This window comes from Lissotriton vulgaris, chromosome 9, assembly GCF_964263255.1.
Source record: "Lissotriton vulgaris chromosome 9, aLisVul1.2, whole genome shotgun sequence".
Lineage (NCBI taxonomy): Eukaryota > Metazoa > Chordata > Amphibia > Caudata > Salamandridae > Lissotriton > Lissotriton vulgaris.
The window spans coordinates 335738383-335759967 of record NC_141697.1 but is presented as its reverse complement, the minus strand read 5'-3'; the positions used below and the strand labels follow the sequence as shown (position 1 = coordinate 335759967).

The window sequence follows — 21585 nt, the reverse complement described above, 5'->3', positions numbered from 1 at the left end:
GCTTTTTCTGGTAGAGACATGATCTAGCCAATGATTCCTTACCATTTAATTCCCTAGGTGTCAGACTGGATCCGAAGATTTTTCTTCGAGCAATATACCTGCACACCAGTAGGTGACGTTGGTCGAATCTGCCTGACGTCATTGGCAGCATTTGCGCCGTTGTGCCGTCCGTGTTACCTATATAAGCAGCACCTCGGCAAACTGAATTCAGTTGCTTTTCACAACTTTTCACGCCAGAAGCACGGAGCCATGAAGGGCACTGATGTTAGTGTGTTTCTTAACAACTAGGGCCCTACGAGGAATAATCTCTAACCCAAAAAGCCTGTCCGCAGTGCAGGGAGGATGTTTCTACCAGGTAAGGCGTTACAGAAGGTAAGCAATTTGGCCATCTTATAGAGACATCTAGCCACAGATTCCTTACCTTTGAATGGATACCCAAGCATTACCATTCCCGACAGAGGGACTGCAGACAAATTTAGACCAGGAAGTCCTGCAGGACAGAGCGGCCAAAAAGGCCATCCCCGCGGTCTTTACTTTCCAGGCAGTAGTGCTTGGTAAATGTGTGCAGGGAGGCCTACGTTGCTGCCTGACAAATGTCGAAGACTGGAACTCCAAGTTGAAATGCCATGGTAGCAGCCTTAGCTCTGGTGGAGTGACACCTTAAGCTTTCAGGAGCCTGCTTTTTGGCCAGAGCGTAGCAAATTTTCATGCAGAGAATGACCCATTGCAAGATAGTCCTCTTCTGCACCACACAAGCTTTCTTTGTTCCAAAATACCTCACAAAGAGTTGGTCATCCACCAGAACTCTTTACACAGCTGTTAATGTATAACGAAAAAGCTCTTTTTGGGTGCAGACAGTAGAGTCGCTCCTCTTTTATTTTTTTTTAGAGGGATGCAGAGGAGCGTAGAAAGTGGACATGGTGAAAGATTGCCCCACATGGAACGGTGTTACCACTTTCGGTAAGAAAGATGCCATAGTGCGTAGTACCAACTTATCGGGAAGATGGTCAGGAAAGGAGGCTTGGATGACAAAGTCTTCAATTCACTCATCCTCCTGGCAGATGTGATTGTTGATAAAAAAACTGTTTTGATAGTAAGCAGCCAGAGAGGGCAATTGTGCAGAGGTTGAAATGGAGCACACATTTGAAAAGCGAGAACCAAATTAAGGTTCCCCAGAGGCATATTTAAAGGGGAAGGTGGGAACATATATATAGGTCCTTAAAGGAATCTGTTTACAATGGAAGATTTAAATAATGCGGGTTGGTCTGGCAGCCTCAGGAAAGCAGACAGGGCAGAAAAGTACTCTTAGAGAGTGCCCAGTGCAAAGCCCTGCTGGGTAAGGGTCAAATTAAAAATCAAAACCTGAGAAAGGGAAGCAGAAAGAGGATAAATAGACCTTTCTGTACAATACTTTACAAATCTGTTCCACCAGCAGGCGTACACGGTCATGGTAGATGGGACGCTTGGCTGCCAAAATACCCTTACAGACTTTGGAAAGAAGGTCAAATGCTATCAACTGCCACCGCTCAATCTCCATGCAAGAAGGCGTAGTTGACAGCTTCGGGTGGAGGAATCGCCCCTTCTGCTGTGACATTAGATCTTCCCGATGGGGTAGCCTGATAGGAGGATCGATGATCAGTTGGAGAAGCTCAGAATACTAGACTCTCCATGCCCAGAACGTAGCCACAAGAATGGCTTGGGCCCGGTTGCTCCTGACCTTCCTGAGCACTCTGGGCAGAAGTGGTATTGGCATAAAGCTAATAGAAGGCCTGAGTTCAACTTGAGATGAAAAGTACCTCCGAGTAAGAGTTGCCTTGGAAACTCCAGCTTGCAAAACTGATGACATCGCGTGTTCTTGGTGAAGGCAAACAGATCTAACCAAGGCTCTCCCCACTGTTGAAAGAGATCTTGCGCCACCTTTAGATGGAGATGCCATTTGCGATGCGCTAGGCATCAACGGTTGAGTTCATCCGTCCTAGTGTTCAGAGAACATGCCAGGTGTTGAACCACCAGGGATATACCCTGCTGTTCAAGTTACGTCCACACCGACTGGCCGCCCATGATCTTGAAAAGCCGGACCTGGAAGGTTTGGAGACTGAGGTTGTAGGGTTCAGGGGAGGGGGCTTGGGTGGGGCAGTGGGGGTGGCTAACCTCTGGCAGCCCAACTCACGGGGTTGGATCAATCCGCACCCGCGGCTGCACAGAGGTTGTTGAACGTGTGCGTTGTTCTGGCTAAGTTATGGCTGGCCTGGCTGAAAGCCCCTTCCGTAGCCACGAAAGGGGCGAAGGCAGACAGGGGATGCGTGGTCACTGAGAGGCCCAAGGACTTGGCCATAGTCCGTGAGTCCTTAAAGCACTCCAGAACCATGCCTGCCTTGTCACAGAAGAGACGGGTGCCATCTAAGGGCATGTCCATAAGAGAGGCCTGACATCCCCTGAAAAGTCAGAAGCCCTCAACCAGGCGTGGTGTCGAACAGCCACCGTTGATAAAATCACTCTGCCCAGTGATTCGGTCGTGTCTAGACCACAACGAATGGCAAACTTTGCAGCATCTCTCCCATCTGAAAATACATGGGAGAGGATGGCCCGGGCCTCCTCAAGGACTTGTGGCAGCACTTGCGCAACTATTTTCCACAAAGTATGGGAATAACGGCTTAATAAGCATGTGATGTTCACCGACCAAAGTGCAAGGCTGGCGGAAGAAAGCATTTTCTTACACCAACTATACAGCTATTTGGATTCTACATTGAGTGCGGAAGGGAACTTGCCTTGGGTAAAGGCTTGGACCACTAAGCTCTCAGGGGTACGGTGGTTGGTGAGGAAATCTGGGTCACCTGGCGCAGGGCGGTGGCAGCAGGCAATTGTCCTATTCACAGAAGCCCCTGTGCTGGGCTTGGACCAGGTTCCTAGTAGAACATCAGTTAAGGCCTTGTTGAAGGGCAGCAGTAGTTCAGAGGCTGAGACACCAGGCTGCAGGACCTCTGGCAAGATATTCATCTTGACTACCATGGAAGAGGGCTGAAGGCCCATAAGCTCAGCTGCCCTTCGCCCCACCATAGCATATGATGCTACCTCCTCCATAGCCACGGTAGGGGGAGAAAGCAGTCCGGAATCTGGAGAGGTATCCAGTCCGCTGGCCTCACCCAATTCCTCATACCAGTCCATTTCTTAATAAGGCTCGTCTTGTAAAGGGTCCAGCGACCCCTCCCAATCTTCCTCCATTCCTAGCCCTACAGAATAGGGCTGAGGAAGTGACCTAAAACCTAGGGGTTCTGATCGGGCTCATCAGGAATAAGAATGGGCTGGGGCCTGTAGCATCGGGAGTCTCGGTGTTGGGACCAGCGCAGAGGAAGGTCGCAGTGGTACAACCGGCCTCAATCCGGATCCATCGCTGCATCCATGGGGGGTCGTTGGTGCCGGTGCTGGAGCCCACTCAGAGCCTCCGGGGCCCAAAGGTGCACTGGTAGGGTCAGGCCGTCCAAATATGAGGAGGTGGCATCATAAAATTCCTTGAGCCGGCGAAGGTTGCTCCGACTCCAGGAAAGGCAAAGAAGCGAGGAGCCAACCCAGGCGCAGGTTTAGAGGGATGAGGCTTAGAGCACCGAGACTCCTCTGTTGTGATTGCCGCTGGACGGGGAGAAGTTGAAGCGTGCTTCCACTTCTTAAGTTTCTTGTGCTTCTTACCTGACCGACTCGACCACTTCGAGTGGGAGGAAGAGGACTTGGGACTCCCGGAGCAGTACCCAGACCTTCCTCTTGACCAAGACCGTGAACGAGACCTCCAGGAAGAACGACTCGGTGCCAAGTGCCAGGCTAAAAGAAGCTTTAGGGACCTCGCCCTCAAAGCTTTTGGAGCCATGGCCTGGCAGTCAAAGCACAACTTTGAGTAGTGGTTGCACTCCAGGCACCAGAGACAAACGAGGTGTGGGTCCATCACTGACGTGGCGCGGTGACCGGCGTCGCATGGCTTCAAAACAGAAGTCTTCTTGAACATCAGGAAAAACCTACACTCCAAAAATGGTGTCGACAAAGCGATGGAAAAAGGCTGTCAGAAAGTGACAGAGAGTAACTCTCTTCACGGATCTGTGCTCGCTGGCACGGAAAGAAAAGAACTGATGTCAGCGCGCCAAGGTAGTGCCTATATAGGTGACGCAGACGTCACAACGGCGCAGATGACGCTGGCAACTTCACGCGTAGCTGACAGACGATACCTACCGGCGCGCTAGAGAATTGCTCAAATAAAAATCTTCTGCATCTTGTCTGACGTCTGGGGAATTAAAAGGTAAGGAATCTGCGCTATATGTCTCTAACAGATATAGTAACTTTAAACTCAATCTACCAAACATGTTGCTCCTAGTTAAGCAGAGTACTAATTCTGATTGAAATGTTGTCACTAAATGTATAGTGTTCAGTCACTTTTTGGGTCTGGCGTTAGCCAAGACCTTTTGATTCGACTAAAGTTATATGTATAATATTCTTACATAAAGGGACTTTCATCCACTTCTCTTCATCCCTCGGTCTGTTCCTGTGTCATTCACATTTTGCTTCTGCCAACTACAGCATAATTTGCTGTAAGAACACGGGTTGACCCAATGAGTCGCTGGGACCTGGGTAAGCAAGTGGTACAAACAAAGTGGTCCCAGATACTAAAACAAATAAACCATAAATTAAGAAACACTTGGATGGATTCAAAGAGAATATAACAACATTGTTTTTATTCACAGCGTGTATCTTAAAAAATTATTCATAAAATACATCAATAATTGATCACATTTAGTGCCCCTAATGAAATGGAAAGGGAAGGGTAGTGGTTGGATAGTGAAGGGACTGAATAAATACTAAAACAATGGTCACTATGACCTCAATAAACCACAGCTAATAGTAAATTAACAAACTAAAAATCACAATTCATAAATTGATTAAACAAACTCATGCCTCTGAAAAACAGAATTACAAATGATAAATTGGGAAAGAGGCTGAAAATAGGAAGGAGTGTCGACGTTTCTCCCCAAACTGATGCAGGCATAGAGTGGAACCTTGCTAGAGGGTCTTCATCAGGACAAGGACGCGAAATGGGGCAGTAAATCTTATCAAGGGAATGTGATCGGGGATGGAAGCAGAATCCGGTACATGAGTCAGGATCCTGAAAGTCTTAATGGAGCTGCAGGCCCGAGGGGTTCCTGTGTAGTTAATCTCTCAAGTAATACAATCGGCCGTGCTCTGACACATTAAAATCGCTGAACTCTACAGGAGGAGGTTCTAGATTCTATGATGCAGGTAGGTTGATGACGGTAAAGATAGCCACCAAGTGGGGTCCAGCTTCTTTAAAGGTTCTCGGGCTGTTGCAAAAGTCTTATTTTCAAGTATCGGAGTGAGAAGACGGCCACTAAAATCGGTCAGGAGTCTTCTGGAGTAATTCACGGGCTAACACGGGGTTTCTATTCCTCCACAATTGTTTGTACCACTACAGCATAAAGCACAGAGCACAGGGTCAGCCTACTTCTGCCACTGGCTAACTTCACTTAGAGTGATTGCATTTAACCCTTTCACAAGGAATACAACTGCACACAAGGTAGTTCCCTTCAGTGCCAATGTTTTGTGTTTTTACTTTATTATTACTTTAGTGTTGCATTTGCCTTTAGAGCCTGATTTGATAGCATAACACTTTCGACTAGAGCAAAAGGCACATTTCAAATTGATCACTTCCTGCCTCATGCCAATGCTGTTGTCAATTCCTTTGAAGTGGCCTTTGTTTATCTCACTGCTGCTTTTTCACACCATACCAGCAGATCACATGAATATAAGCTCACTGAAGTGCTCGATCTTTGTAACTATCCTGTCTTCAACCTTTTCTTGTTGCTTCATCCTTTCATTCGCTCCGCTTTCTTTCATTCTTTTTCTTCTTTCCTTCCTTCATTCTTTCCTTTTTCTGCCTTCCTTTCTTCCTTCCTTATTTATATCCTTCTTTATTTCCTTCTTCCCTTATTCTTTCTTTATTCCTCTCTCTTTTCTCTTTTTTCATTTGCTCTTTCTTTAATTTCTTTTCTGTCCCCTGCCCTCCTTTCGTCCTTCCTTCAGCCAATACCAGACCTATTGGCTTTTTAAAGTCTCTGTTAGCCAAGCTCTTTTCATTTTACTAAAATAATTTGGATAACATTGTTATCTGTAGGCATTTTCAGCCAGTCTTTCTCAATTAGTCTGTAGTCTGTCATTCTCATTTTTTTGCCTTTTCCAGCATGCATCATGGGGCAATGTGTCAGCTCACTTCAGCTATTGGCTGACTTCACTAAGAGTTATTTTTACATAAAGTGGTCATTTCATCTATGTCAGAACATTGAACTGCGTATCCACAAATAAAGGAACACATGTAAAACAATGAAAGGATGACACCTTGATTTGTTTTTATAGGGAGGACATTCCTAATATTTTTTCAATCACTAGGAGTTACGCTTACTTTCCTTCCACGATGAACACACAACGTTGTTCCCTACAGAGCCAAGGAGTACTATGGCAATGTGTGCTTCTTTAAGATAAAAATATCATGTTTTTGCTTAGATTGATGAGGGACTGACAACTTCCTGGACAATACATTTTTTATAAAAAGCATGACAAAATAAGCATTGCCACAGTCTGGAGGCTAACGCCAGACCAATTGCTTTGGTGATGCTTGTTTTGGATACTACATTCTTACCTGTCTCTCAGGGTCTTCACAATCTTCCTCCTTTTGTCCTTTGGTTGTATCAGGTCGCCAAGGTATCCAGTGCCGGGTTTCCCGAGAACACTCAGTATCAAGCCAAATCCGCCATCTGGGAAGTGTCTTGTCTTTAATTTCTGAATCGTTGTCAACCTCTTCTTCATCCTCCTCAACTTAAAAAAAAAAAGAAACGCACCTTTAAAAATGAGATCAGCCACACAACATAAAAAAGTAGCCCACAACATCACTGTAGTCGCCCCTCAAAGAAACACCTTTGCTCTTAGCAGTATAACTAAGATCAACAGGTTCCTGGAACCAATCATGGGAACACTCATTTTAGGTAACCACACACCTCCCTATTTGCACTAAAGCCTTTCCAAATTCATGCTATGGGATATATCCTGTGACAAGGAGTGTTCCCAGTGCAGCTGGTGGAAAAGTTACAAAGGCCTGTAAGGAAGGAACAAGTGAATGGAAGCACAGAGGTAAATAAATCAAAGAGAAGAATGTGAAGGATTCTATGATCATATTAGGCCTTAACCTCCTTTGTCATATATTACCCTAATGTCCTTTGGCAGATTGTTTAACTTTGGTGGGATCTCTCTAGTAGAGTGGTATATAACATGCGTCATGGGTGTCCAGAGCCATCCCCTATTTTCAGGATAACCAGATAAATTGTATAATAAATGTAATCAAAACTAATTTACTTTCTGAAAGTCTGGCATCGATCCTACCCACCTGGGCCTTAGTTTGCTAACCTTGCTCTAGTGGGTGTAAGGAGTTCTGAACTTGCTTGAAAATTCTTATTTTACTGGTGACCTAGGCCCTCCCCAAGTCATTAAAAATAATACAAAAATGTGCAATTCAAGCATTTTCAATCAAATTAATATTTCATTCATTGAAGGGCTTTCTTCCCATCATCAGTCTCATGAAACTACTAGTGACTCAATTCCCAAAAAAGAGTAGAATGGAACCGAAGAACCTGATGAACTACAATTGCATATCTAACCTGGCATGTCCTTGTTTGAGTAATGCAAAAACATGCTAACACTCTACTTTGCTGACAGAGCCCGATGATGATGAAAGTCACCAGTGTAAAGCACAATGAATAATTTGAAGGAAATTACCTATCCGGTGGTAAAGATGGATGAATACGTTCATAAGGAGGGGTATCACCAACATATTTAGCTTTTTTCTGGTGGTTATTACGACATAATTATCAAGCTGTGGCACAGTAATTTCCATGCAGATGAAAAGTGAGTAAAACTGCAAAAAAAATGCTACATCATGCAGTACATTTCTATTGATCTGCTACAATAATGCAACCAAGTAAATAAAAGGGCCAAGAGAGTTAGTGACCCATCCCAGAGCATTCACTAAGCATGTAAATCCATCCTTGAAGAAAATTGGAAAGATAAAACTAATGACAAGGGTTAACATTTTAAGTTACCCATGAGCGTTTAGGAAAATAATGTCCACTGCTGATTAAGAGCTACTCTCTTCTTCTTAAGTCCTTTATTCTCCTCCATGTACACTCAGGCAGTGAAAAAGCCTTTCACGCTGTGACATTGCCAATTTAAGAAAGTAGCACTACATGAATCAGAATTACCGATAAATCAATTTTAGAAATGGCGGTTCAGTAAATGTCGTTAGTGCTGATGAATGTGAACAAAAGTAGTTACCATGGCTTTGGACTACGACCCAGCCCCCTTTCTCCTTCTGGCGCATCCAAGAGTTCCAGCCTTTTGCTCCTTTCTCACCAAATCGTGGCTCACCACTATCCCAAAATGGCTCGAAGAACTCCACCTGGAGCAAAAGATGGAAAAAGGAAAAAAAAGAATTGTCCAGTGTAAGAAACTAGGTTTTTGACTTAGGGGGTGAAACACCCTTGTCAAGCAACAACCACAATCCTTTTCAAGGTGAACCACAATAGTCACTAATTTAACCAGCACTTAAACTTCTAGTAGCTTGACACAAAAGAAGTCAGACTTAACTTATAGGTACTGTGTTAAGTATTTATGCAGCACAAAAACAGTATTAACGTGAAAACACAACATAAGAGATATCCCACACCAATTTAGAAAAATTGAGTAAAATGTATTTAATGAAATGAGACCATAACGACACAATTCCAATCAGTACTGTACAGCCTGATATATGCAATTTAACAGGTTTAAGGAAAAATAACATCAGGAAGTAGAAAGCTTTAACTGTCGTTATCTGGTCGTGCTAGACCAGGATAAAGTCACATGCTCAGGCTGACTGTGAAGCATTGTGGGTCAGGATTTCACATGATGGACTCAATTGATTCCAGCAAATGGTCAAGGATCTGGGAGGCACTGCTTGGGGATCAAGAACACAAGGTTGACAGGGCTCAGACCAGTCCAGTTGCAGGTCCAAACTACAAAGACTTTTCACTTTATTTTTTTTAATGATCAGCTGCCCATAGCACAAAGAATACATACAATGAATTACACAAACATATACATGGCGAATACTGAAATGATCTCAGTGTTGACAAACAAAACCTGAAGCAATGAAAAAACATATAAGGTCTAATGTCCAAAGATTCAAGTTAGGGATATCCTTACATCTTCATTTCATATCACAGGATAGCGGACGTAGGACATAAAACGATGTCGTCGACATTTTGACCCAATGATCATGTACTAGTATCTATGCATCACACCGGGTCTTCCTCAGGACAAAAAAGGTAACAAACCAGAGGACAGCCTTCAAACGATGTAGTCAGGGACACATAGCTGTGTTCTGTCAAATATATTCATGACACCAAGGACCCCAGCTGGGGTTCACTCGGTATAAAAAGGGGTGTGCATCCCTCAATAAATCTTCTCGTTTGTTTCACTTTAAGCAATGAAATCCCACAATTGGATTTGTTTGAAATGGATTCCTTAAATCGGAGCAGCAGCTGGCTTGCTCACGTTGCTTCTCTGAAAAAGTGTAGTATATAAATTCCAGGCAGAACCATGGTCCATCATTCAGCCTGAAATTGTCACACAGAATTACATCGGAACCAGAGAGTCTGTTTTCCCTTTAATTTCCACACCGACGTTGTCGGATCTAGCTGCTGCACAAGCCCTGTGCATGCTAGACAGTGACGTATTTATCCATGCACCGCTTTGCATGTAAGTGAACGCATCGGCGGCTGCAAACAGAGTACAGAATTCTGCCATCGGCTTGCAGCATCTAAGGTACGTCCTCATCGGAGAAAAGCACATCCCAGCTTTTCGTTATAAATTGCCCATGATTTTTGCACACTAAGATTCGGGTCTCTTGTCCACACTTATCGTATTGCCATGATTTAATCCGGATTCCGTGGGTGGTAGACTAATTGCGCCTGACCACTTGAGCCGTCTTGAAATCTTATGATCTGCGTTATTCAGTAAATACGGTATTTTACGTTCCTGTTGTTACGAGGCACTTTTAACCCACAAGAACCTCACACTAAGGACGCGGTCTCCTTGCCCACAGCCTCAAATGTCATTAATTGTTTTGTGACCTCTCGGTTTGCCAGTTAAACACGAAGCTTAATGATGTAAATGAATTTGAGCAACGTGGTCATTCACCATATCCATTCCCTCACACAGTACCCCCTTTTCTAATCTTAATTCTAGGAGCCAGAATCATGCCTGATTGGACTCTGCTCAACCCAGGCGTACCTTTTTCCTAAGGCTCTAGGAATCTGAAGAATAGGTGAGTTAACTCAGATTACCACATGCCCACGCATGTTTTTAAGGAGCCCTATGAACACACACCTACCCACTTAGTGTCCGTCCAAACTCCTAGTCCTGAAGAAGACAATACCCTCAGCGTCGAAACGTCGACGGTTTTATCTGTCCATACTTCAATAGGTCTCCTAGCTTACAAATCAATGTGATTTAATTCCCGAGTTTGAGATACTGTTTGTTACATAATGAAATTGGATCTTTTTTCAAAATTTCTCACTTGTAAATACATGTCCATTGCCGACTGTGTCACTTATTTGTATAATACACCGATTTCGCCACCGTGTCCCTTTATTCACCATGTCACTGTAAATCACCTTCACGTGCGCCGCCCCATTAATTGAATTACCATACAGCCTGTTTCTATGGTAATTTACACTGTGAACCAAAAACTTTGAAAACTCAAGTAAAAATACTCCCCTTCTAATTTGTTTGAAATCATGGTAAACGTTGTTGTTGTGTTTGTGTTCTAGCACCTTTCTCAGATTCATTACTTTACCCAAATGTGTATAACCATAAAAAGAAATTGCATGACCCGACAGAACCAAATGTTGCTTGTATCATATATGCCCAAGTTCTGAGGGATACTGGGTAACCCCTTTGTTCTTTATAAGGAATTACTCACAGGCTGCAATGGCAGTTCTGAAATATGTTTTAAAGGACTATTTTAATAGGAGTCACAATGAGTGCTGCAGGCCCACATGTAAAATGGTATTTATAGGGCCTGGGTTCACGTTGAACCACTTTACTTAGTAGATATTAAATGTGTCAATTGGGTGTAAGCCAATTTACCATGTCTAGAGGATTGAGCACAAGCTGCTTAGCACTGGTTAGCAGTGGTAAAGTGCACAGAGTCCTAAGACCAACAAGTAACAAATTTCAGCAAACAGAAAGGGAGAAAGCAAAATGTTCAGGGGAAGACCACCCTAACTGCTGTCAGCTCTAACATCTAGTATTTTATGCAACGCAGAACAGTAGTTCCTATATCTGTGTCTAAGCATTCACAATGTTTCGAAGTTTGCCTAAGAATACGCAGTCTCTGTAAAAGGCTAAGTTGGGTCTAAAACGTAGTTTCCCTGTTTCACCGTTGACAATTCGGCCACTAGACCACACCAGCGTCCTAATACACATACAACTACCATCAGTGGTAGGACGTTCCACAGAAGACAGATCTGGAAGAATCAGTAAAGGTAGGGGATCTTTCACAACAGCCATCTGGAACAGAGACTAACTAAACTTCATATGTACTAAGTTACAAAGTGTTACGTTGACAGAGTTAACCACAAACTTTAACCACACACTACATGTCACCTTGAATCTACATGTGTTTTAAACTGTTTTACCTACTAAGTAGCCTATCACAAGTGCACTGCCCACATTCGGACCGAAATTTTTTTTAAATAAGAGAATGCTGATTTCTGCATTCATTCAATTTGGAGTGTAAAATAAATTGGGTAGCAGAATTAGTGAATCTTGAATGAACAATGTGCCAGCAAAGATAATCTGTAAGACATCATTTGGTCTATCCTTGGTGTGGATAGCTAGTATATGAAGTTAAACTTTAAATTATCCAGTAGTAGTTGTCAACATGGTTGTGGGCTAGCTATGCTACACAATAATGTAACAGGTTTGTCTTAGTCAATCCAGACCAATGATTGCTGTAGACGCTTTATATTCAGGGACCCCTGTAAAGAGGGGATTTGATTTTTACTAGCTGGCTGCAATTTTTGCATGTAAAGTTCTGTCACGTTTCTTTGGAGTAAAAAAGAATGCATTTTCCAGAAAAAACATTATGTCTGAGCTGTCCCTGAGAACTGCACCAGTGATCAAAGCAGCAATAAATGTTTTTGCTACCTCTGCATGCCTTCTGGGGGCATTTACAGTGAGCAATATGATGCTTAAAAGGACAGACATTTTGTGAAATAGCTAGTGCTCTGATCTTTGTAAGTGTTTTCGGAAAACACTGGAGTAATAAATCCCTAATACAATCTCTAATACCCTGCTGGGATTGTAAACTGGCAAACACAGGTGAATAGGACGCCCTTTCTACTTTCCCGTTATACTTAGCAAGGGACCTAAAACGAAGCGATGAAATCTGCAAACAACCTATGAAAAACGTCTAAAACATACTAAAAATACAAGGATTAATTACATAGGGAATACTTCTTGCAATTACAGCATATGAAATATGAAGCATGCCCAAAGTAAGAAAATAAAAAAACGGAATAAACTTTGGTGCTATGAATGCAATACTGTTACACAGAAAAACAGTGCTTTAAGTAAAGATGGATAAAGAATGTGTGAAATATGCACACCAAACATGTACAGTCAAAATATCTCATACATAAATGCCAGGTTCAAATGCAGTGCCCAGCTCTGCCTTAACAAACTATCCAACAGTATACATTAAAAAATGCAAAATCAGAAAAACAAGTTGTCTACTGAAGTCAGTTTTCGATGGTGTCTTGTGGACACAGAGTTACCTTGACTGATCTATTAACAGGAGACCTTACCTGGTCTTTCGTAGACATATTCTTCACGTTGTCAGGTTTGAAGAAGGTGAAGTCGATCATGGCCTGGTACAAAGATATAGCCTTCTCTGAATGGCCAGCTTGCCTGAGAAAATGGCACTGCTGCAAGAAGACAGCTGCAGAGACAAAGGAAGTAGGTAAACAATGAAGATAATCTTTTATTCCTAGGCAGTGCTTAATGTGAGCTTGTGCAAGTTGTGGAGACAGATTCTAATTTTTCAGGACAAGGACTTATTTTCATCTTCAAACTTTCACCCAGAGAAAGTAAAAACAGTGAAAAAGAAGGAGGAATAGAAAAGTAGGAAAACAGTGACAAAGGTAGAAAGCTGGGTGAAAAAGAACCGTCATGAATGAGATACAGGGAGCGTAGAGTGGTGAAAGAAAAAGGCATGAGGTGAAATCAAAACTGGACAGCTTTGGTATTCGGCAGCCCTGGCATTCAACAATGCTGTACTCTTGAGACAAACGTTGGGACCCTGCACTATATACATTTTACATAATGTACCTCGAGAGTCAGGCACCCCGTTGTGGGACTGGGGCTCATTGGCGGGTATTTCAGTCACCAGCTTACATACAACAGGAGGCCAATGTACATTTAACATACATTCGAAAGGAGAAAAAAACACAAGTACTAGGCAGACTGATTCTAGCCACACTGTAGTGCCAGCAGGTTTTGGAGAAAATGGTCATACTATGAATCTTAACACTAATTGTGGGTCTAATTAAAGGAGTCACTTGCCCTTGAAGGCTGATACAAGGCTTACGGAAGCATACTGCTGTGGGTCGAATCCAATTGGATTGCATTGTGAAACCTGCATGACTGCTCTAAGCAGTGAATAGCAATGATTACCTGAAGACACCGCGGACAAATATCCAGTATTTTTATGTGAAATCTATTTTTAAAAAGGATGGGAATTTTTTTTTTTAAAGCTAGTATTTTTACCAATCAAAGCTGAATTTTAAAACTACAGACTGAAGAATGCTTCAGAGTTTCAGAATTCAGAATTACTACTTCAATATCTATACTAAAGTACACAGATAATTATTCCAATTCTATGAATAAACTGCTAAATTTGTAATTGTCTTCAAGCCCTTACCCTTCAAAGGAAAATAAAAGGCGGCTTTTTTACTCTTAAAAAGGCAGAAATCAAATCAGCTTGTGTCTGAGGTATTCCTCTTTGCCATGGGGATTAATTTTCTTGCTGCCCCTCAGAGTTTCTCCTGACCTCTTCAGGCAGAATTCTCACTCAGATAAGGAGTTTCCGGAAGGTAAGTGTCAGATGATGAGGATCCCCTATAGCCTTTTGTATGCCACTGGATGAATACTTGTCAAAAAGCAAGAGCGTCTGACAATCAAAAAACGACAAAATTTTATGTCAGAAAATGCTCAAATCACACCGTCTCTAAAGGTGCCAATTAAACTCAAACTTTAAAGGTTCTCAAAGACTTTTCCATAGAAAAAAGCTAAATAAAGGGAGAGTTTTGTGCTCCAACATCCTGATGACAGAAGCGGGAAAAATAATTGGGGCTACAGCTACTGATGGGGCATTGGAGTATGCTTCTTTACAAGAGCAGTGTCAGTTTATCACACTTTCTTGGTTGCAGACTATTTATTGTGTATGTATGTATATTAGGTGTATGTATAGTATATATATATATATATATATATATTATTTTCTTGTAAAAGAGTATACTAGAATCATGTGCATGGGCAGTACTCAATACTTAAGATTAACAAATAAGATCTCCTGATACCACTCCCACCTCAGTTCTGCCTGCTAGGCATGCTACCAAGAGCCTAGGGGCACAGTTATATTAAAAGATTTACAGACCTTGCCCTGGTACTCTTTAAATGCCAAATAGCAATGTAGTTGAAGGCCAAATGGTGCCTGACACGAGGTGCTGGCTGAGAGAGAGCATATGAAATGGGCTAGAGTGGAAGCTGGGAGGCCTGCGTGACGAAACTGGAGGCCAAGAATGATGAGAGGGGAGGGTGTCTAGCTGACAACCAAGATCTCCGCTCTGGGGTAGAGCGCCGGTCGGCCACCGGCTAATTCCCCGCTAACATCCGTTAAATTGATCCGATTGCCCGCACTCTCCTAGGTCGGAGGAGCGACTCGAACTGCTGCTTCATTTGAGCTGTCTCCGTATTGATTTGAATGCCGACCGACGACGCCCGCGCCATTTGAAGTTGGCGGCCGTGGGAGGAGGGCAGGCCTAGCCGTGACAAAGTGTGGCCTTCGTCAGCGCCAGCGACCGCGCTGAAGGCCGTTGATTCTGAAAGTCGACCGTGGGCGTCAGATCTCATTGCCGGGGACCAGCATTATTTGACCGCATTGGCCAGACCCAGCGATCGGCGCAGACTACGCCGGACTGTTGGTGAGAGCCCGAGGCGCCGTGCTCGCTGCGCCGAGCCAAGACGCACTGCGCATCGCGCTAGTTCCTGCCGGGGGCCCAGGTGAAATCTGGACAAAGGCCTCAGGTGCCTGCACAGTAGAACTGTGATCCGTGGGAACTAGGAGGACATCTCTCCCACAGCTGTTCCCCCCCCCCCCCCCCCCTCCCCGCTCAAAGATTTGGCCCCATTGGGAGTTGAGGGCCCGGATTGTTGGCCAAAAAAGAAGACATCCCCCCGACCTCTTTTGCACTCTGAACTTGAGGTGCATTACCCCCGTGTGGAGGATCGATGGGGCCTGGGTGACACCTGCCTAGGCCTTGGAGGTCGCCATTTTGGGCCACACGCGGTCCCTTACTGTAGAGGCTCGGGTCCAACGATAAACCTACATCTCGCACGCTGCCGTGTTTACGCAGCCCCCGACGCCTCGAGTTTCAACATCTCCCGATTAGAGAAGAGTTACAGGGCAAAATGGCCACACACAGCGGCCCCAAACCGGCAACTATCCACAAGCTGTCGAAGTTTGACAACTCTAAATTGAATGAAGCCGAAGGGAAACAGCCGGAGGGGGAAGCAAGGTGACACTCAACTGATGAGGGCCCGACACGGGCAGACATAATGGAGGTGGTACAGGGAGTCCGCATGGCGCTGGAACATAAAATTGATACCATCTCCATCGATGTCAATCTGATCCGTACTGATCTGCGGAATATGGGGGACAGAGTCAAGGCAAACGAAGGTTCTATCGCCACACTAACAACCTCCACGTCGCGTTTGGAGTCAGTAGTCAAACAATTGCAGACCCAGACGACTGACCTAGAAGCCCGACTGGATGATTACGAAAGGCGCGCAAGAAGAAACAACGTGCACATTTTGTGAGTTCCTGAACGGGTGGAAGGGCCGGCTACCGATCTGTTTGTGGAGGACTTAATTCAAAATCACCTGCAACCACGATCCCTCTCCAACTTCTTCTCCGTCAAATGTGCCCACACAGAGTGCCTGGAGGCGCTCCGAAGCTGGGCGTTCCCCCTCGTTCTACCCTGGTCCAAATCTTCAATTTTTGTGATCGCGACATTATCCTCCAGGCCGCGAGGAACGGACCACCCTTAAAATTTGGTAATTCCAGTATAACCTTTTTTCCAGATTTTACTTCTAAGGTGCAGCTGAAACGTCGCTCTTTTCTAGAAGTTAAACGTGTTCTCAGGGGACACAATTTGAAATACGCCATGCTCTTCCCGGCGAAGCTACGTGTGAAAATCAACGGCAAGTCGCTCTTCTTCCAGTCCCCGGAGGGAACCTGGGACTGGCTGGAGGGGTGGAGATCATCTCCAGGCCGGGACGCCAATTCCCAGGATCATCCACGCGACTCCAAACGTCTTCAAGGAAAGATTGATCCTTTGTATCTGGTCACGACCTTGACTATGTCCATGGGCCTCATTCTTGGGTTGTTATGAATAAAAAAAACGTTATTATTTGTGCACGGGACACTGTGTATTTGTTTCCTTCATGAACAAACATTTCAAGACATTTGTTCATTGGGAATGGACCCCTTGAGGAATTGGGAGGGATGGGTCTTGCTTTTTGAGGCCCTCGGGGTTATGATCTTCCGTCCTGACATTGTTTGGTTCTCTAGGTTTATTCTGGGCAACTACAATGCTTCCGTGGAGGGAAGAGGGCCGAATCTTGGGACACGTTGTTTGTGTAGCGTTTCCCTTTAACTGGGAACTTTATGGGTACTTAAGCACTCTGCAAATTGGGGTGGTGGGCAGTTCTGAGTCCACGTTGCAGGGAGGCAGGGTGGTTTCTTAAGTTTTGTTTTTAAATTTTCTGTTTTTTGTATTGAGCAATCTGTCCACGATGCTAATGCACACTTGTATGGTAGTAATTGACGCATATTGTGATTTTACTTATATTTGTTTAGGCTGTTCTCCATTATTTATGATTGTCATTTGGGCCTGGTGGGAGATGGGGCTCCTGTTTCAAGAGCCTAATGACTGACTCCCCTGCAACCTCCACCTCCCTGGGTCGACTCAAATTGATCACTTGGAATGTGAACTGGTTGGGAGATCGGATCAAATTGCGGTTAGTTTTGCAATATCTGAAACGTCATTCCCCTGATCTTGTACTTCTCCAAGAGACTCATATCCCAGGCACCACATACAAAGCGCTGAATCGCAGGGGTTACAAACTCCTCGCCCATGCGGGGATCCAGAGGGGTAGGTATCCTTGCACGCTCCTCCCTTCCCTTTCAGGTTAGAACAATCACAAGGGATTTAGATGGCCGATTTTTCACTGTGTCGGGGGATTGGGAGGGCTGTTCTCTCAATGTGACCTCATTATATATACCACCCAAACTCCACTCTGGCTGTTCTGGGCCCACACATAATAAGTTCACCTGAGGGAGACATTTTATTAGGGGGTGACTGTAACGCCGTCCTGCTTGGAGAACTGGACCGCCTGTCCTCCCGACGAAATGAACCGCAGGGGAAACTACTGTCGGACTTCTTAATGGTCCTGGGATTGACTGATACTTGGCGCACACTTCACCCTTCAGATCCACCATACACTTTCCTCTCTAGGATTCATGGGAGCCTGTCCCGTAATGATTACCTTTTCTGCCACGCCTCTCAGCTCTCTATGTTTAGTGACATAACCTTCTTACCTAGGGGCATATCCGACCACTCCCCGATCCTGGCTCTCTACGGGGGTAACCCGCTCAGCTCTCACCAAGACATGGCCCTTATCCCATGGTATCTCCGAGTCCTGGAGATTTGGGCCAAACTGCTGAAGGCCACATCGGATTATTTTGCTGAGAATGGAGGTTCCGTTGACTTGGATCTAATATTATGGGAGGCGTATAAGACAGTGATTCGGATGTCTGGAGTGTCTGCAGTGGCAGGCCATCGAAGGAAGAAGCGTCAGCGGCTGGAGGCTATTGAACTAAAGGTGGTCTGTTTAGAATGCCAGCTTATCGCAACTGCCTCCTCTGACACTTCCCACAGACTCGCAGTGAAACAGAAGGAATATCATGACATAGCCAGAGAGGCAGCTAGGGCGCATTATTGCTCTACCCAGTGTCAGGTTTATGAAATAGGCGACAAGGCCAGTAAATTGTTAGCGTGGTTAGATAGGCGAGAAATTGCTAATAGATGGATTGCTGAAATCAGGTCTCCGGAAGGAGAGAGACGAACTGACCGGGACGGTACTGCGAAAACCTTTGCCAATCATTTTGAACGTCTCTAAGTCCCTACATCTACTTCCACGCAGGAAGAGGCTGCTGACCTTCTCTCTACCCTCCCTCTATCAAGGATGGAAACACAAGATGTGACAGACCTTGACACTCCTCTCGATTCTGAGGAGGTGTCTAAAGCTATTGGGGCAGGGAAGGCTCTGGGGCCCAGTGGTTTACCAATTGAGCTGTACAAAACTGTCTCAACGGTTCTAGCCCCACACCTGATACTATTGTATGATGAAAGCATAAAGCTTGGGAGTCTGCCAGAGACACAACGCCTGGCGATCACTGCAGTTATATACAAGGAAGGGAAACTTCGAGATAATGTAGTGCCTATCGACCAATTTTCTTCCTTGATCCAGAGGTTAAAATTTTAGCTAAAATCCTGGCCCTCCGCCTGCTGCCCCATCGTCATAAGTTAATTCAACCGGACCAATCCGGTTTTATGCCGAATACAAATACGGCGCTAAACCTCCGTCGGAAATACTCGGGCTACGTCATCAATTGGGACAAATCTATGATATTTGTCCTCCATGGCAGTCCTCCGAGGTTTCCCACGGGCTGTACGACCCGAATAGTCATGGAGGGCTTCCGGTACTTAGGTATTTATGCCACAAGGGACGTGGATGTCTTCTACAGAAGAAATCTCCTCCCCCCCTTTGATCGCCTTCGGGCAGATGTGCAACATTAGAGGGCGCTCTCCCTCACCTTACTTGGTGGGGCTGCCCTCTTCAAGATGATGGCGCTTCCCCGCTTTTTATATGTCTTGCAGAATACACCTTATCCTATCTCACCACAGTATTTCTTAACAACTGATTCTGAGGTCCGGACTCTATTATGGAACAGCGGCACTCCCCGAATCGCCTTGACTAAACTCCTACGTAGTTGGTACATTGGGGGTATTGCACTTCCTGCAATCAAAACGTATTACTGGGCCTCACAATTGGTGGTCCTCAATCATTGGGCCCACCACCTCATCACGGATCCAGGGTATAGGATAGATCGCTTCAATATGATGGCGGGCAACCACCCTCTTCAACGTATACATGAGCCCCCTCGCGACCATCGCCCGCCAACACAACCTCAACATCATCTCTTACGCGGATGACACTCAACTAATCCTTTCTCTCACCAATGACCCCAGCACCGCCAAAACTAACCTACACGAAGGAATGAAAGAAGTTGCCGAATGGATGAAACACAGCCGTCTGAAACTGAACTCAGACAAAACAGAAGTCCTCATATTAGGTACATCCCCCTCTGCATGGGACGACTCTTGGTGGCCGGAAGCCCTTGGAAAAGCACCCATCCCGACAGACCACGCACGGAACCTAGGCGTCATCCTGGATTCTTCACTCTCAATGAACAGACAAGTCAGCGCCGTATCCTCATCCTGCTTCAACATTCTTCGCATGCTCAAAAAAACATTTCGCTGGATCCCCACCGAAACCAGGAAAACAGTCACCCATGCTCTGGTAACGAGCCGACTGGACTACGGAAACACCCTCTACGCAGGTACTACCGCTAAACTCCAGAAGAAACTCCAACGAATCCAAAACGCCTCAGCCAGAATCATATTAGACATCCCCGCAAAGAACACATCTCATGTCACCTGAAAGACCTCCACTGGCTACCCGTCAATAAGAGAATCACTTTCCGACTGCTAACCCACGCACACAAATCACTCTACGACATCGGACCAGAATGCCTCAACTCACGACTGTCCTTCTACACCCCCTCCCGCCAACTACGTTCTTCCAACCATGCCCTCGCCACCGTACCTCGCATCAACAAGACCACCATGGGAGGCAGATCCTTCTCATACCTGGCTGCTAAAACATGGAACTCACTCCCTACCTACCTTCGCCTTACCCAGAACCACCTAGCATTCAGAAAGCAACTTAAAACGTGGATATTTGACAAATAATCCTCCTCCCCTTCCTAAGCGCCTTGAGACCCTCTGGGTATGTAGTGCGCTATATAAATTCTTTGACTTGACTTGACTTGACTATGAGGGCGCTATATGGGGGACCCAAGCACTCACCTTTATTTCCATCCACCTCCACCAACTGTCTCGATCTGGCACGCAGCTACAGCCTCACTGGATTGGAAAGGGTAGAATTACACAAGTTACTCCCTTATTGGAATCCTATCATCTAGGGATGCTGTCAAATTTTCCAGGGTTTGATAAATGAGACCTTATTGGCCTTTCCACAGTTGGGGACATGTGGGTGAGGGGTGCGATAGTTCCGTTTGTTGAATTGCGGGCAAAGTACCAACTACACGAAGGGGAAACATTCCGCTACCTACAAGCGTGTAGCGTTCTTACCAAGGTCATCCCTAAAGGTTTCGATCTTCCAGGCTCATCTACTTTAGAGGACAGACTCCTAGACGACTATCTCCCAGACAAGGCTATTTCCTTAACTTACCGTAAGATACTTAATAACCTTCCGGAACCACTCGATAAAATCTGCATGAAATGGGTGGATGACGTGGGAGACTTGACGGATGAGGACTGGAGAGAGGCCATAGCATCTCCCAGGGAGGTGGCAATCAGATCCCGGTTCAAACTTATACAACTAAAGATATTACACAGAGCCGATTATACTTCCACCGCTTTGGCTAAAATGGGATCAACAACATCTTCACTTTGTCCCCGCATTGGGCACATTCCTACATCAGTGGTGGGACTGCACGATTCTTCAACACTATTGGAACGGTATTATTGACACTATGTCCCAAATATGCCAGAAATCGTTAGCTCCCTCGCCCAGGCTCTGCCTTTTGAACATTTGGGATGCTACCGATCTCAACCACACTAAGCAGTTGTGGGTCACTTTGGGCTGTATCATAGCTAAGCGTAACATCGCCAGAACATGAAAGGGGGGAGTCGAGCCTCGTAGTACAGACTGGGCTGGAGACATGGACTGGTGCATGCAGGCCGAAAGGGTGATATATGAAGGCAGAGGCTGCTCAGGCAACGGGAC

General features: G+C 45.1%; 1 protein-coding gene across 2 annotated transcripts in view; it reads right to left on the bottom strand.

Moving 5' to 3' along the window:
• NRDE2 (NRDE-2, necessary for RNA interference, domain containing) overlaps positions 1-21585 on the bottom strand; it is a 183177-nt gene that overhangs the window by 42999 nt on the left and 118593 nt on the right. For both annotated transcript variants that reach the window (XM_086937672.1, XM_086937673.1), the window contains 3 exons: positions 12954-13087; positions 8377-8500; positions 6692-6867 (listed from right to left, as the gene is read on the bottom strand). In XM_086937672.1, the coding sequence (XP_086793798.1) occupies positions 6692-6867; positions 8377-8500; positions 12954-13087 (434 nt within the window). The remainder of the gene's footprint in view (positions 1-6691; positions 6868-8376; positions 8501-12953; positions 13088-21585) is intronic.